This window comes from Petaurus breviceps, unplaced genomic scaffold (genome assembly GCF_028583685.1).
Source record: "Petaurus breviceps papuanus isolate PSGF00001 unplaced genomic scaffold, PetGlider_PUasm1.0 173, whole genome shotgun sequence".
In the NCBI taxonomy this organism is placed as follows: domain Eukaryota; kingdom Metazoa; phylum Chordata; class Mammalia; order Diprotodontia; family Petauridae; genus Petaurus; species Petaurus breviceps.
In genome coordinates, this window is record NW_027185759.1 from 28,449,621 (window position 1) to 28,467,799 (window position 18,179).

The 18,179-nt window shown below is 42.0% G+C and overlaps 1 protein-coding gene across 2 annotated transcripts in view; it reads right to left on the reverse strand.

Moving 5' to 3' along the window:
• Window positions 1-5,110: 5,110 nt before the first annotated feature.
• The window catches only part of GOLIM4 (golgi integral membrane protein 4), a 98,207-nt gene continuing 85,138 nt past the window's right edge, over window positions 5,111-18,179 (reverse strand). For both annotated transcript variants that reach the window (XM_069083539.1, XM_069083538.1), the window contains 5 exons: window positions 17,725-17,828; window positions 15,146-15,313; window positions 14,786-14,854; window positions 9,816-9,896; window positions 5,111-7,379 (listed from right to left, as the gene is read on the reverse strand). In XM_069083539.1, coding sequence (XP_068939640.1) covers window positions 7,236-7,379; window positions 9,816-9,896; window positions 14,786-14,854; window positions 15,146-15,313; window positions 17,725-17,828 — 566 coding nt within the window. In that variant the 3' untranslated portion in view covers window positions 5,111-7,235. The remainder of the gene's footprint in view (window positions 7,380-9,815; window positions 9,897-14,785; window positions 14,855-15,145; window positions 15,314-17,724; window positions 17,829-18,179) is intronic.

An 18,179-nucleotide genomic window follows, 5' to 3' on the forward strand; every position in this document is an offset into this window, starting at 1 on the left:
TAAACTAGAAATGAGAAGCTAACAGTCAGGTTCACAAATATTTATTAAGCCCATATTATGTGTTGGGCACTGGGCTACGCCCTGAGGCTACAAAGACATTTAGAATAATAAAAAGTAATTCCTGATGCCCTCAAGGAAGTCACCATCCAATAGAGAAGAAAATATGCCAACTGTGAATGAATGACCAAGTAAATGATGAGGATGTAAATAGCAAAGCAGATGGTCCCTGCTCTCCAGGAGCCCCCATTCTAATGGGGGAGACAACACATATAATGGGTTTAAGCTGCAAGTTCTATGGAGAAGTCCCATGGTCTGATTATATGGGTATAACCTATGGCAGATTGCTTGCTGTCTTAGGGGAGGGGGGAAAGGACCAAGGGAGGGTGAGAGACAATCTGGAACTCAAAATTTTACAAAAGTGAATGTTGAAAACTATCTTTAAATGTAATTGGAAAAAAATAAAATACTATTAAGGGGGGAAAACATTATATACTAAAGAAAGAAAAAAATGAATTTAAAAATTTAATTTTTTTAAAGTCCCATGGTCTTTAGGGTTCAGCAGTAAAGCAGAAGGTCATGTCTCTTCTTCATCAGTAAAATAATCCTTTAAGTGTCTCATGTTGAACCATCTGACAGTACCAAGTATAGAGATGGATCTATATACATATATATTTATACAGATATACCTATATAGGCATGCAGGTATACATATATAGGTATATAGAGCTATCTATACAGGTACTTGGACACAGACATATATATATATATATATATGTATTTATTTGTATGGACAGATCTACATATATATACACACACACACACACACACACACACACACACACACACACATATATGTAGATCTATCTATCTATCTAACAAATTATACCTAACCACAGAGGAAAGACATTAGCCTTAAGGGGGACCAGGATAGGCTGCTTACAGAATATAGGATTTTAGCTGAGACTTAAAGGATGACAAGGAAGCCAGGAAGGAGAAATGAGGGACAGAATTCTAGGCAGGGACAGAGTCAGAGAAAATACTCAGAATCAAGAGATGGAGTGTTGAATGTGTTAGTAACAGTCAGAAAGCTGGTGTCACTGGGTTGTAAAGTGCATAGAACAGGGTAAAATGCAGAAGGCTGAGAATGTAGGAAGGGGCCAAGTTATGAAGGCCTTTAAAAGCCAGATGGACGATTTTATATTTGATCTTGGAGGTAATAGGGATTCACTGGAGTTTATCAAATAGGAGTGGTCAGACCTGAACTTAAATAAAAGTATGTGTAACGGTAAGGGAAGTAGAGGCTGTGGGGTATTTATGATTGCCAGGTCTCTCAAAATTAGGAAAAAGGAAAACGTGAATTAATGATGACAACTGGCCCTTCATGGGAGACATCTGTATGAACTTGGCCAACAACATATTGTCCGGTGAAAGTTTGTAGAACCGAAGGGGGCAGGAGAGGTTATGATGGCAATTCAGAATCAAGTTGTGGCCACCAGAAATTAGAGAAGGGTTATCCTGGAAGAGTCCAGACTTCCTGATCATAGCTAATCCAAGTAAACAGTAGCATCCGCCCAACACATCACCACAAGCTATAAAATTTTAGCACCTGCTGAATACCTAACAAGACATGACCTGGTGGTCAGTATTGACTATGCCTCTAAAGCTCACTGTCTTTCATAGCCAACTGATGGAAAATCCACACACTACAGGAACAGACTTTGAAATCGCCTGGAGAGCTCAGTCAACACATTGTATTGGAACTAGACTGTTACCACAAAATAAACTGTTACTCACACAATCACCTGGACAGAACATTGAGTCATTAAAAACCTAAGAGCAATACGATTTTTAAAGATATATTGCTACACTAAATACTCAATCTCCAAGCTACACAAAATGAAAAGCTTTCAAAATACAGAGATCAAAATCACACGAGGACAAGATGTATGTATCATCCCTCTCCTTCTGACTGCTACTGGAGCTGTACTGAGGAAACTTTCAGCAAGCCTATAGATGAGCTTGCATCCTAATGCTTTTATTAACCTAAAAAAGGCAGTTATTTCCTCCATCTATGCAACAGTTCATAGAACATCAAATATAAAATAATTTAACAGCTTGTTTTGGTACAATTTCTATCTGAATACCTTTGAAAAAGATGAGAATGAAACAATAAAGCATTATAGGAAGCTTATATACATTGTTTCATGTATAATCTGTGAGGTGCTATCATCATCCTAATTTTACAGATGAGGCAACTGAGGCTGAAAGATGTCAACCAACTTGCCCAAGGTCTCAATATGTCTGAGATGGGAAATGAACCCACTCAGGTCTTCACAGTCACAATTCCAGCACTCTATACATTATACCGCTCTGAATTTCAATTTATATGGTTTGAGAGATTACCATAAACTTCAGTACTCCAACATGACTGTCAACATGTTTACTTATGTCTGCCATTTTTCTGCAACATGGTTCTGCCCCATAGTTATTGCACGTTTGGACAATTCTAAATAGGTGAGTTCAAACTACTATATTAATTCATGACTGATAAGTAGAGTATATTGCCTATAGATCCACTGAACCAGAATCCTTCAGAATGTTTTAATTGGATGCTTAGAAATGATCTAGTAACCCTTCCCCAAACAGCCCTTCAAACACTTGAGACACAGCTGCCGACACCGCAGGTTTCTCTACACCAAATGATACACACCCAATTCCTTCAACCACCTTCCATTATCATGGACTCTAGGTAGGCCCTTCTTTATCCTGCTTGCTCCCCAGAGGCCCCTCTCCAGCTTATCAGTGTCCTCAAATGGTGGTGCCCAGACTGCAGTTAACATTCCACATGTGGTCTGGTCATAGTACAGACAGAGGGACTATCCTGGAAGCTAAGCCTTCTTTAGGGCAGCTCAAGGTGGCACCAGTATTTTAGACTGCCATAGCAGTATATATGAAGACCATGAAAACACCCAGATCTTTTTCAGACAAACTGTTAACTGTGCCTCCCCCAACTTGCCTTTTAAAAGTTTTCGTTCTTTTTTTATTCCAAGCACATGCCTTTACTTTTGTCTCTACTAAATTTTACCATATTTGATTCTGCCAAATCCTAGTCCATCAAAATTGTTTTATCTGGATTCCAGTTTTCCAGTGGGTTATACTGGCCCCACCTCCCACTTACGCATTAATTGCAAATTGATAAACATGCTTATCTAGTAATTAGAGTAGCTAGGTTGGCATAGTGCTGGGCCTGGAGTCAGGAAGACCCAAGTTCAAATCCAGACTCAGACACTCACTAGCTTTGAGACCCCAAGCAAGTCACTTAACCTTTGCCTCAGTTTCCTTATCTATTAGATGGAATACTATCACCATCTACCTCCCAAGAATGTTGTGAGGATAACATAATAGTAAAGCCCTTAGCAGAGTACCTGACACACAGCAACACCATATAAATGTTATTGCTATTATCCAAATCCCTGATAAAAGTTATTAAACTTCACAGGAACTTCCTTGTAGAGGTGGGGTGGGGAAGGGCCCACAGGTTTGGAATGTTACACTTGGCCATTTTTAAAAGATACATTTATCAGTTTTGTTGAATCTTTCTTTCCTCGTTTTGCTTTCTTAAAGCTGTTATAATGGATAACTTTGCAGGAAGGGATACAAGAGGGAAACTGAAAGCTAGCCTGTGTGAAAACAAAAGATATCAAAATTCTATTTTAAAAAAATGGCAGAGTACATCCTTCTTATTATAAAAAAAAATGACTCTGAGCTTGGACATTCAGCAGCTTAAGTCGTCTGACCCCATCCTGAAGTAGCAGGAATCCTAAGTGGACATGTCACTGCAATAAAGGTTCCTGATAAGTATGGGGTCTTTGGAAGATTAGTTGTACTTAAGCTAATAGATGGACCTATGATTTAATCAGTGGTGAGTTTCTATTGTGGGAACTCAAATTCAAATCTGTCTAGGAGGAGATAAGCACCAAAGTTAGACACCAAGATAAAGGGACTTGCCAAGTTCCCAGAACTAGCAAGTTTCAGGTTGGATTTCAAGTTCTTTTCCTGACTCCAAGTCCAACTCTCCATTCATTATTCCAAAATGCCTCCTTAATAGTCTGCCAATTCATCCTTTAGCACCTGCCTGAATGAATGGATGAATGTGCATTTGTTAAGGGTTCCATGTCAAATTTTGTGCTACACCTCGGTGTACACAGGGAAAAGTGAAATGGTCCTGGGCCCCAGAGCTCACACACTGACACAGAGTCCAGCAGCAGGTGGGGGGGGGGATTGAAAGACCCCAAAGTTCTGAGGAGACAGTGGTGGGGCAGATGGCTAGGTCCACAGATCCTCAGTACATTGGCAGGCCAGCTGGCAGTGCTGAGCATCTGTTCAGTAGCATAATGTCAGGATAAGTTGGTAAATAAAGCCCAGTGATTCTCCATTTAGACATATCAGCAATTGGGGGCACTCCTTCAGAAACCCATCCTTTTCTTCTTCATTCCATGGAACTCTTGTCCACATTCTTCCATATAACCTCCTCGGCGCTTTGCAAACTCCTAGAAAATAAATTCTTACTTTTTGAACTACTCTTCAGAGCTGGCACTCAGGTGGTCTTTGGCTCCCACCTGCCCTCAATGAGCATATATTCTATGGTGGTGGTGTGCTGATGGGGGCGAGACACAACAGTTAAATAGATTCATGATCCTCTGAGAAGGGAGGGAAGACCAGCAACTCCGGAGGGCACAGAAAACCAGACCCTTCCCAAACTATGCTGCTTGCTACTGGGGTCCTTGAGGAAACAATTATTCTGCTGTCCATTTTGTTACTTTGGGATAAAATTAGAATACTGTAATATTCTGTGGCTTTGTCTATGCCACAGAGGAGGAACTTTAGACTACCATGTAGAGATGAACCACTGAGTCGCGGCCTAAAGAGGAGAGTGGTGCTTCAGTTTCTGATGACCACAGGAATGTGACCATAGACTCCGGCTGTCTGGTTCAGTTACCAATTGGCAGCCAGATGGCAGATCGAGTCTGGGTCTTGCTGTGGGTGTGGCCCAGTTTCATGGCTATGAAAATTAAGCCCCTTCTTAGACATATCACACTTCAGAAAGATGTACCATCTGTCTTTTGATTTTATTATCTGTAACCAAATTCTATTATGCCTCAAATAATTAAATATTGCCACTGGGACATTAAAATACAAACTAATTTACCAAAATAATTGTATTCTGAAGATTATGTACAATATTATACATTTTACATTACAGAGAGTTTTTATACATAAGGTAAAAGTTGATTTATGATTCCTAGAAAACCCCAAAATACATTTGAATGAAACCTTTCTATGCATAATTACAAAAACACTCAGCCAGGAACAGTCAAAACTAGAAATGAACATAAAATTAGTTTTTTTTTTCTTTAAGGGTAAATTACATTAATATAAAAATTGTAAGAACAGAACTTTTTTTCATTACTTTGAAAGAATTAATACAAATTACAAAAGTATATGGGTTTTTAAAAAAAATGCTTTCTTATGCATTTAACCCCTAATTGCTGGTGGCGTTCATATCCAGCTTTGAAACAAATGTTCTATGGAACAGAAATGCATTTTAAGAAAACTTACAGGGTAATGAATTGGAAGAGGTTCTTCTTAATTAGATGGTTAAATGTTTTTTTTTTCTTTTCTGAACAAAGACAAAACTCTAACGTTTACATGTCACTAAAGCTGATGATCATCCTGGAGGAAAATCATAGCTCTCAAGTATCCCTCCCTTTGGAAGTCTTTCCCTCTTAGGCCCCTTGGGAGAAGTGATCTCCACAGTCATTGCAGCAAAGCCCACAACCAAACCCAGGAAACACTGGCCCGTGCATCCTAAAAGGATGATTCATTTTGTGGCAGGATGTATGTAAAACACTCGATTTCCAAAAACAGAACATTCTGGGAAATTCTGACTTTTTAAAGAGTTTCATTAATTCAGAATTACCACCATGCCTTATGTATGGGGGTCAGAGGGGGAGGAGAAAGCAGACCTAATCATCACCAAAAAAAGTCATGAGTATATTATTTCTGAATGTATAATGCCTTGCTATATATAGTTCCATGCAAAATGATTATGTTAAATGGTATGCTTAGGGAAATATATCTTCAATCTGAGGGACTACATTTTGACAGTTGGTACTTAAGGACATAAGTGATAGCAAAGCAATCTGAAATGTGGCCAAGATGGACTGAAAACAACCTTGATGATACTTATGCTACCAGCTAATTCCAGAAAGAACAAAGTCAAAATACTCAACATGAATACTGATGAACCAAAAAAAAAAAAAAAGCTGCTGAGAAGAAATATTCCAAACCTTTCTAAAACAAAACAAAACAATTCTAAGTTGCTGGTTCACCCTGCCTCAGTTGATCATTCCAATCACTTAGGTAAGGGGTCTACAGGCATCTCACTATCTCACTTACCTCTTCCTGATGCCATTGGGACACACACACACACACACACACTTTCACTAATATGAATCTGATTATCCAAAAAAGACATTGGCCATATATGAGAATTAGAGGTTTGGTTAAGTGTATACCACCCGGCATGGGCATCTGGTATTGGAATCAGACTAGGGATAAATAAAATATTCTGAAAAGACCAATGTAAAATAATACAGAGATACAGATATCATTGGTGTAGGGATTCCCAGGAGAGCAAATACTCTCTACCAGTGAAGGTCAGCACCTTCCCTATAACCTAGAGTCTTACAATTCTTACCTAGTTGAACACAGGAACCTGGAAACATGATTCCTGACCTGACCATCTGTGGCCTATGTGCCACAGAGCCCCACTTTTTTTTTTCCTATATTGCTTGTTGGAATGGAATATGTGTCAGAAGCGAGATGCTTGGAAAATACCTTGTGTAAACACATACAGAATCAACAAGCTTGACAGTGTCACCACCCCTCTGACCACCCAAAAGAAGAAAGCAAAGAAGACATGTGAGTCCGAGTCTATGGTTTGTCTTGAATGTGTTTCTCTTTCTTCGTGTTTAGCTTGGATACAAAAAAAGCACTAACCTAGAATATCAAAATATTATATTCATATAAAGGAATGCGGGCATCTAATACAAAAGTAAAAAAAAAGTTGCAGCTCTGAATTGTCCTTAAATATCCTAGAGTTCAGTAGGCGTTCTGTTTGTGAGCAGCTTGAAGAGGAACCCTCTGCTGAAGCCCCCCCAGAGCTACCAAAATCACATCTCCGCTCGGCCGCGTGCTTTCTCCACAGCCCCGCCTTCCTCTTCCTCCTCTTCCTCTTCATAGTTTTCTTCGTGGCCTTTTCGGGGGTTTGCTTCTCGAGCCGCCTGTTCTTGGATATCATTGTTCTTATCTTCCACCTGAAAGTTTAAAACAACAAAAAAAAGGAGGGAGAATAACACGACCAGTGAGGAATAAGGTTTAGTAATAAAAACTGCTTCTTGATAAACTTTTAAAAAGGAAACACAGAGTATTACTAATCACTAGAATTGATTCTAACCTTCAGTAGAAACTAAAGAAACGAAGACAAAAATAATCGAGGGCCCAACAGCAAGCTGGCAAAAAAAAAATAAAAGCAACCAAATTCAACACTGGTGGAGACCAGAATATGGAAACACGCATATTCTATTGCTGGTAAAATTGCAAGCTTGTAGGTTGTTTTGTTTTTCTTTTTTAGAGCAATCTGGTAGAACTTGGTAACAACCATAAGGAAGATCACGCCCTTCACCAAGTAAGTGTTGCTGAAAGTGTTACTGAAAATAAACAAACAGGTAAATAGCCAAAAAAAAAAAAGCTGTTTGTTCAAAGATTCTCATAGACCCATTACATGTAATTGCAACAAAACTGTTAACAACCTGCATGAGCAGCAAGCGTGTAAGGTGAAGGGCAGCTAAGCGGTGCAGCGGACACAACACTGGTCAGGGAATCAGGAGGACCTGAGTTCAAATTTGGCCTCAGACACTTGACACTTACTAGCTGCTTGAAACTGGGCAAATCACTTAACCTTGATTTCCTCACCAAAGGGGGGAAGAAAAGAGTGGAAGGTGAGATGCGTTGGGATATATTGATATAACGTGCTAACAACATTAAGACCAACATGTATAAAGATCACAAAGTATTGTGGAAAGACCAATGGGAAATGATATAGGGATACAGAGATCGTTGGTATGGGGAACTTCCAGGAGAGCAAACACTCTCCACCAAGCAGGTCAGCATCTTCTCCACATCTCCTAAGTCTAGACAGTTGACTGGAGCACTGAGAGGCAAAGGACTGACTTGTCCAGAGGTCCCCCAGCATGTGGGAAATAATGGAAAGTGGCCGAAAGTAAAAAAAAATGAGAAAAAGAGTTCACACTATAACCATACAAGAATTGAGTATGAATGGAATTCTAATGGGGACTTAGGAGAAAGAATGGAAAAACTGGTAGGTTGCTTTTTGCTTTGAAATTAATTCATTTAAATTAAATAGTTTTATTGATGCCCAATATAGTTTTAATGAAACACTTATTTTTAAAAATTACTCCTCAAGTACCACATCACACCTATCAGATTGGTTAACTTGACAAAACAGAAAAATGATAAACGTTGGAGAGGATGTGGGAAAGTTGGAATGCTGATTCATTGTTGGTGGAGCTGTAAGCTGATCCCACTATTCTGTAGAGCAATTTGGGACTATGCCCAAAGGGCTATAAAAATGTGCATATCCTTTGACCCAGCAATAATACCACTTCTTTTTTAAAAAGCAATCAGGGCTAAGTAACTTGCTCAAGGTTACGCAGCCAGTTATTTCTGGGTGTGGTGCTGAGTATCTGAGCCCAGGATTCGATCTCCAGGTCATCCCCGACACTGGAGCCAGTGCTCTTACTCACTGAGCCACCTGGCCGCCCCAATAACACCACTTCTAGGGCTATATCCAAAAGAAATCATACAAATGGGAAAATGACCCACATGACAAAAATGTTTATAGCAACTCTTTTTGTGGTGGCCAAGAATTGGAAATTGAGGGGATGCCCATCAATTGGGGAATGGCTGAACAAGTTGTAACAGAATACTATTGTGCTATAAGAAATGATGAGCAGGCAGACTTAAAAAAAATCTTGGAAAGGCTTATATGAACTGATGCAGAGTGAAGTGAACAGAACCACGAGAACATTGTACACAGTAACAGTCACATTGTGCAATGATTGACTTTGATAGACTTAGCTCTTCTCAGCAATGCAAGGACCTAAAACAGTTCCAAAGGACTCCTGATGGCAAACGCCATCCACATCCAGAGAAAGAACTATGGAGTCAGAATGCAGAGCAAAACAGGCTATTTTTTGTTTTTTCTTTCTCATGGTCTCTTCCATTCGTTATAATGCTTCTATGCAACATGACTAATGTGAAAATGCGTTTAACAGGAATGTAAGCGTAGAGCCCATATCAGACTGCATGCCATCTTGGGGAGGGAGGGGCAAGGGAGGTGGAGAAAATTTAAAACTTATGGAAGTAAATGTGGAAAACTAAAAATAAATAAATAAAATAAAATAAAAAATAATCCTCAAAGGGAAAAGGAAAAAGCGCCAAGTGAGGGGGGGGGATTCACAGGGACAGGGTCAGGGAGGCCCCCATCCATCCCCTGCTATTTCTCTTGCTGTTCTTCCTTTTTTCCCCAAAATTATGATAGCTCTGTTAATATGGCAAGGCTACAAGGGCACCCTATAGAGCCGCTGCACAAGCCCACTGAGCAGCTCAGCCCCGTTCTGCTAAACAATGCTGCCTCTTGGTACATTAAAAACGAAGCACGTGGCACATACGTTGTCGTCATTTTCCCCATAGGGCTCTTCAGCATTGCGCTCCAATTCTCTTTTTTTCTCTTCAGTCAAATCTTCCTGACCCTAAAACAAAACCATAGAAATCCAGCATGAACATTCTCATTTTAAAGCAAACCAAGGAATAGGATGATCCTTCTTATCACCGTAAAAGCAAAAAAAAAAAACAAAACCAAACACCACCACAACAAAAAAACCCTCTCAGACCTTCCAAGAGTGGCTTCAAGATGTTCACTGTGATAATTCAAGTGGGAAGTAAAAGGGACCATGCATCCCAACTCTAGCTCTCAAAGGAAACGTCTAGAGGCGTCTACTCCCAAACCCCTTATTTTACAGCTGAGGACACTGAGCCCTGGAGGGGTCAAGTGTTGCCTGACCCAGACCACACAGGCTTGCAAGTGGCAGAGTCAGACCCTTTGACTCCAATAGCAGTGAGATGTCCACTGGACTGGACCCCTTGTAAGAGACACTATGGAGGCAGGTCTGAAACCCAGGTAAGCCGGGTACTTGGGGGTTTTCACTTGACTAAAGGATCTTAGGAGCAGCCACATGGTGCAGTGGATCAGTTAGATACCTCTTAGTGGGTTCAAATCCACTGACTACCTGTGTGACCCTGGACAAGTCACTTAACCCTGTTTGCCTCAATTCCTCATCTGTAAAATGAGCTGGAGAGGGAAATGGCAAACCTCTCCAGTAACTTTGCCAAGAAAAGCCCCAATGGGGTCAGGAAAAGGCTGAAACAACAAACACATCTTATGCAACTCCAATCATGGTGATTTATGGCAAACTACAAACCAAAGACAGTGAAATATTTCTTTGCCAGCCTTCAACTCCCAGATGAGGGAAAAGAGAAGGATTTCCTCCTTTTGATGAGACTTTTAGGGGAGTGAATGCTTTTTTATGCCAATCCAGTCCTCAGTTAACCAACTATAAACTATTTATCTGAGAAGGTAACTAAGCCTAAGGCCTCGCTAGTTTAAAAAAGATACATCTAAAATACTAGAAATTAGAAAATCTGTTGAGAAGGTGGATGTGGATAAAAACCTCAGGCTGATTAAGCTGGCATGAAGAGGCACATGTGGAGCTGGGTTCCATTTTAATAAATGATTTAGTAAAGACTAAATTATAAATGAATTAGCTGCCTCTTATGTAACAAATTCCTTTGGTAAATCTGTGAAAGAAGCAGTCATAAAATTCTAGTGCAATTTGTGTCTAGGTGGCCGAAGGCAAGCACGTCACGTCAAGGATCAAGATCAGGGGCCTTAACTGTTTTTGTGTCATGGATCCCCTTTCACAGTTGGTGAAGCCTAGGGGATTCTTCTCAGAATAATATTTTTAAATGAGTAAAATACATAGAATTAAAAGGAAATAAATTATAATACAGTTATCAAAACAGTTTTTAAAAGCCCAGAAGTTCACAGACCCCTAAGGTTAAGAACTCTTGAACTAAAGGAAAATCTTAAATTTAGTTAGACGTGAGCTGGCTTCAACTCCTTCATCTTACACAAGGGGGAACTGAAGTCCAATACAGCTGGTCAGTGTCGAAGGCCCAAATGCCCCACTCTATCCACTAGATTATGCTACCTATGATTTCGTCAGTGCAGGGGCAAGGGGGCGAGGCATTCATGAGTTGCTACGATCCCTCTGAATTCTTCACTTGGGGTCACCCATCTGGCGATGAGTCAGTCTCTCTCCATATTCCAGTGGGCCTTGGAAGACAGACAAACAGTCAGCCAGTGAATCCATACTAGAAGCCATTCCAGCTTGGAGAGAGCTATCAGAGCTTGTGCTTCCGTGGTCTGGCCAACAAGAAACCAGGATGTCCTCTGTGCCATGCTGAGATGCCACAGGAAGATGTTAGTGGAGTAGACCAAAGTTCACAGTTGCTTAAAAAATCCAGTACAAGTTAGCATATGCCTACTCAAAGAATGTCTGACTACTTTGAATCTGCCCCTTGGATGAAAGGCATTGATGAAACTCTCCTTAAAGATTTTTAAAAACGAGAAATGGAATGCTGAAAATTTAATAAAATTTCAAAATGGCAAACTAAAAGGAAGATCGAGAGGTTAGGAGAAAGATTAGAAAAGGTAGAGTCGGGAGGGCGGATAAGGGCGGATAAGGGCGGATAAGACAGAGTGATGAACAGGAGAGCTGGACTTGGAGTGGGGAACACTTGGCCCAGTGCCTTGACTGCTGCCCATTCATGTGAGTGTGTAAATAACCTTGTGTCACCCTCTCCTCTCTTCCCATACTGCCCCGCCCTGGTGCAGGCCCTCATCACCTCACACTGGGGCTAGTGCAAGAGCCTGCAGGTGGGTGTTGTGGCAAGTCTCTCCCACTCCAGTACATCTTCCATTCAGCTGGCAAAGTCATCTCCCTATTGGAAGCACAGGTCTGACCACGTCACATCCCTCTTCAGAAAGCTCCTGTGGCTCCGTTTCCTCCAAGATCAAACACAAAAGCCACTGTTTGGCTCTTAAAGTCCTTCATCATCAGGCCCCCTCCCCACATTTTCAGGCTTCTCATGTCATATTCTTCTCCTGCTCCCCACCTACACTGTCATCCATTGACACTGGCTGGCTTGCTGGTCCACAGATACAATCACCATCTCTCGATTCTGTGCATTTTCATCGGCTCTTCTCCAGGCAGTGTGTGGACAACCCAGGATCTGAACTCAGATTTTCTAATGCTATTTTTTTCTCTGTGTGTGAATGCACACACACATGTATATGAACACACACATAAATACATACATATACACACATACATATAATTTTTTAACTAAGGGTTTGATAGTTTGAATAGATCTAATGTTCTCTATTAATTTCATAGCTCAAACACCTGATTACAGACTAAGCTCATCAGGGCTGATGGGAACATATTTCCCCCCTTTTTTTCATATCCCTAGTATTTAGCACACAACCTTGTACATAGTAGGTATTAATGTTTGTTCACTTGACTTGACTGACTTTATAATGACTAACAAAGAAATCCAATAAAAACTGGGCCAGAGTAGATGTGTAGATTTAGGGAAGAGCAGGTGTGACTGGAGAGTCCCCATGAATGGCTTTGGGGACCGATGTTATTTTCTCTTTTCAGAAGCTCTGATAAAAAATAAAACTGGATTAAGCTGTGGAAGATAGGTAAGTACAACGTCACCAAGGGAGGTGACAGAATCAGTGAGCTTTGGGTGTGTGAACACTCCAAGAGAATGAGTGCTTAGTTCCTTTCTTGACTGGTGCCCTCACCAGGGGGTGCCCTGGACAAGGTCGGCCGCCTAGATGTGTGGCTACACACCCGAATTCTCTCTGTGCAAGGCGAACTCGATTAATCCTGACTGTCATTAGGGCTGTACACCTTGGCTTCTTCAATTCTCCATTTTCAATAACTTCCCCCATTTAAGGCTAACATTATCATTAAACTGCTTTGTCACCAAACACTATTCTCTAATGGAACCATGGGGGACAAAGCGTCTTCAGTCAAGAAGTATGTGGTCTCTGCCAGCCAGAAACTGACAGTCTGCAAACATAGTATGACAAATAGCTGTTTTATCCAAATGAAAAAGAAAAAGGGAAATTTTGTTTGTTTTAAAGATGGACCCATCTTATTGCTTCTCATATTTAAATTAAGTTCTGTCAATGAATTCTTGTTAGTGTGGGGATAAGATGTGCAACTGAAAGTGGAGGGGGTCAGAATGTCACTAGCTATGTCTAATTACCAGGGGCTGTTGAAGATCCCCTGCCTTGCTAAACATGATTTTTATTTTTTTTCTTCTCTTTTTTCTCTTATTTTTATTTTCTTGGGAAGGGACACAGATACGCCCTCGTCATCAAGGCCTCTAAACTTTTATATTATGACATATAATATGCAACATATCATAATATATAATGCATAATGTATAATACAATGTTATATTTTACAACTATCTATCTTTTGGTCTTAAAGTTTGTAAAGGGCTTTATAAATCTCATTTTCTTTGAAGCCTCAAGAAAACCCTGGAAAATAGGTGTAATTACTCCTGATTCATAAATAAACTGATGCTCAGGGATGCTGCATGAATTAAAAAAAGCACTTTCAAGTCAGCAGAACACTTGACGCACACAATTTCATGTAAACTTCACAATACCTCAATGAGAGGGAGATTCTGGGGTAGAAGTTTTAGAGATGAGCACAATGAAGAAAAGTGACTAGCCCGTGGCCATAGAGAGGAAGCTGGAGAGGTGGGATCCAAACCCTGTTCTTTCTGGCTCTACTCACTGGCCCTCACTGCCTGTTGATGGCTATGTGTCCCTGTCTCCTAAACTCTCCCAGACGTCCTCATCCTCTCTCTCCCTCCCTCTGTCTCTGTCTCTCTCTCTCTCTGTCTCTGTCTCTTGGGGCTGCTGGGAGAACATCTGATTTCTGAAGCTGAAAGGCACAGGGACAGGGGCTGGATCTGGGATTCCATAGGGAGAGGAAACTTCTCTTGCAGAAGCAGATCAGTACCATCTGCCCTTTCTTTTATGTGTTATCTCTCCCAATTAAAAGTGTGAGCTCTTTGGGAGCTGAGACTACTCATTTTTTCTCGATTAACAAGCACTTAACAAACACTTTTCCATCCCTTTTTCCCTTTATCCACCCATTCCTTGATGCTCTTCCACGAGGAATCTTAGAGCATTGCCTAGAGCACAGAGGAGCGAAGAGGCTTTTCTAGGGTTACGAAGTCGGGAGCAGGACCTGAACTTGCGTCTTCCTGGCCAGTTCTCTGTTCACTGTTCCTTGCTGCAGAAATGGGAGCCAAGGCCATCCTATATCTGCGCCCTCTCTGGGTTTTTGGTGCTTTTTTTGCCCACCCATCCCTTAGGATACACCCACAATCTCTACCAATGAGGCCATAGCTTTTGGCTCAGTTGTGCCTTGACGTCTCAGAAACTCAGCCCTTTGACCCCAGCCCGACCCGACCCGAGCATTCCTACCTCCTCTTCGCCCTCCTCCTGGTACTGCTCATCCACATTATCTTCCTGCTGGTCTGGATTTCCTGCCATCTGTTGAAACAAAATGGGGCAGCTAGCGCAACTGTCCATGTCAGATGCATCCGTCAGTACTGTGGGATCTAAAGCCAGGCCCTTCATCCCTAGGAGAGAGCGCTTTCAATGGCTCACTGGCCATGAAATGATGAACAACAATTTATAATAAGAAGCACAGAATTCCAGTCTCGCAAACCAAAGCAGGGCCCCTTCTGGCTGTGTGGCTCCCTCCGCCCCCCCTGGGCCTAGGCCAGTCATCCGGCACAACGTGCAGGTTCCAAGCAGGCCCAGGCTCCGGGAGCTCCTCACCACCAAATGCTCCCCCATCTCGGCGTCCCCTTGCTTCTGACGGCTCTGCTTGGGCCCCTCGTTGTCCTCGGGCAAGCTCTCCTCCCTCACTTGCTCGGCTTCTTCAAATTCATCCTCTCCTTGATTGTTTGGGTCATCGGCGGGATTTACGTCCTCACCAGCTGCTTGCTGTCATTCAGAAAAAAAAGAAAAAAGCAATACTTTAAAATATTTGGGTCAAAAGGAATTGCGATCGGGAAACCATATTTTTTAAATGAACAAGGTCTCTAGAACCACTCAATGGCATGAACTTAACAAAGATCCAGCTGCCTGGAGAACTTGAGTCCCTGCTTCACTTCCCCAAGGGAGATGAATCAGGACGAGGTGGAAACACCATTTGACTAATTTCGCTTGTTTTGTACAGCTTGTTCAGTCACATCTAATTCTTCGTGACTGTGTGGACCGTAGCACTTCGATACTGTCCATGGGGTTTTCTTGGCAAAGACACTGGGTGTTCTGCCATTTCCTTCTCCAGTGGCTTAAAGCAAACAGAGGTGAAGTGAATTTCCCAGGATCACATGGCTAGTAAGTGTCTGAGGGCAAACCAGAACTCAGGTTTCCCTGACTCTAGGCTCAGTGATCTGCTAACATCTGCTAAGCCACCTAACCAGCCTTTTGTACAGTTACTACTCTGCAAAAGGATCCCAAAGCACTCTCCAAAATGCAAAGGGAATCAGCCTACTTACTATGAGTAACAAGAAATCACATTTAGGTCGATACAGAGGAGTTACAGAATAGGGTGGGATAGGACCCCTGAGGGGAAAAACTGTCCCAAGTCAGCAAAGTGACACAGGGGTGTTTCACAAAGCCATATTCTATTTAAATAAACAGGGATCATACCCTGGAGAGAAAAAAAATGTACTCATGAGCAGGGTTTTAACCTACACCAACATGAATGTTAAAACAGAATGTTCAGAAGTCACGAGGTCAAGGGGGGTGGATGATTATGGAATAGGAAGTCAGGCAGCAGGGTCAATGGCAAGTGGAATTGGGCTACGAAGGGCAGCTTGGGGATTTGGGGCTCCTCGTTCCTCATGTGACCTGAGGCGAGTCAATGAATATCTCAAGAGCCTCCATTTCCTAATTTGTAAAAAGAGAGGGATGGAATCAAAAGATCTCAAACACTCTTTACAAGTCCAACACACAGCAAATGGACAATTTCTGAAGGGAATTAAATTGTTCCACAAACATATATCAAGCGCCCTTCTATCGTCCCTTGCACACAGAGATGAAGGAAGAGGCGTATGCTTTGGATGATGAATCTTACCTAAATGGGCTCCATTCTCTGATGGGAAACATGGAATAAGGGAAAGAATGATGAATGGGACATGAGAAGACTTAGGCTCACATCCCAGATCTACCAACTCTGTGACCTTGGACAAGTCATTTTAGCCCTGTGGGTCCAAGTTTCCCCCTCTAACACGACAGAGCTGGCTGAAATATAGCCTCTGAGACTAGCTCTATGTTCCACTGCCAGATCTATGACCCGTCTTTAGTAACCCAAAGGGATGATCACACATTGAATCTCATCAGCTAGGCAGCTAGGCTATGTAGCAGACAGAGGGCTAGCTAGGGGTCAGGAAGACCTAAGTTCAAATCTAGTCTCAGAAAATTACTAATTGTGACTCTATGCAAGTCACTTAACTTCTGTCTGCCTCAGTTTCCCTGACTGCAAAAATGGGGAGAATAACAGTACCTCCCTGGCAGGGTTGTTGTGAGAATCAATGAGACAATCGTAAAGTACAATGCCTAGCACATAGTGGGTGCTTATGAATGCTTAGTGTCTTCCACTTTATCATCATCTGAATCAGCTCCCCTTCCTTCCCCTTTCCTTTACCTGCTCTTCTACCCTCCTCATCAAATTCAGTTCCTCCTTCTCTATTCTTTCAGCCCAACTTTGGAAGTCGGTCCTTCTCTTGAATCTCTGTCACTATCATTCACCAACTTAGATCTCATGCCATTGCCTTTCTCAATTACTTCTGATTCTGCTTTACAATCTTCCTTCTTCCCTAGCCATTATCATTGGAGATGGCAACATCTGTGTTGATGACTTCATCCTGACCTCACAATTCCTTGAACCCCCGGCACCTGATACTCACCATTTTCAAAGTTGATTCCTCACCCCCTCCTGAAGCTGGACAGCCCCGCCCCCCCAACCTGCCTTCTTGCTGGCGACCCTTCTAACCTAGGTTTCCTGTCTTTCAGATTTCAAATCCTGGCGTCATTTCGAACACTAGAGTCTCTCTCCCTTTCCCCAACAACTCATAACTTCCAAGTCCTGTTATGGCACTCTCCATAAAATCTCTTGCAGCTCTGGTTTCCCCTGGAAACCTCCCAGGTGAAGGTCTCATCAACGGTCACCTGGAGGTAGGAAGGCTGTTTCCTATCTGGCCTGCCCGTCAGTTCCACCAATGTCAGAACTATCGTACTGGGTATAGGTCATGACCTCACCCAAGGCATGGGCCAGCTGGTGTCACTCTTGTCTCCCAGGGCTCTGGGGCTCTGTCTGCTGGACAGAAATGTACAAAGAGGGCACTCACATTGGGTTCAGGGTTATCCACCTGCTGTACTTGTCCTCGGGGCTCATTCTCTCTCTGTGTATCATCTTCAGTCTCATCTTGGTGCTGGTTGTCTCTTTCATAGGCTGGGAAATTAAACAAATTAAAAGATTTCCAAAATACAATCAATTTAACTTTCCCTTGTGAACCCTCAAGAATGGCAGAACCAGCCTTCATGCCCATAGCCTTCCATCAAGTCTGTGGGATCATAAGTAACAATGGTCTCCTCCTATCTAGCTCCTGTTCTGTCCAGAATATTATTCAGGCTTGGTGGTATGAGAAGTGGAGAAGGAGAAAGGGAAGGAGGGGAAAGTAGAGAGAGAGAGGGAGAGAGGGAGGGGGAGAGAGAGACAAAGGCAGGGCACAGAGAAAAAGGAGGAGGAAAAGAAAGAAAAAGAAAAAGTGGAGGGATGGAAGGAGAGAGAGAAAAGAGGGAA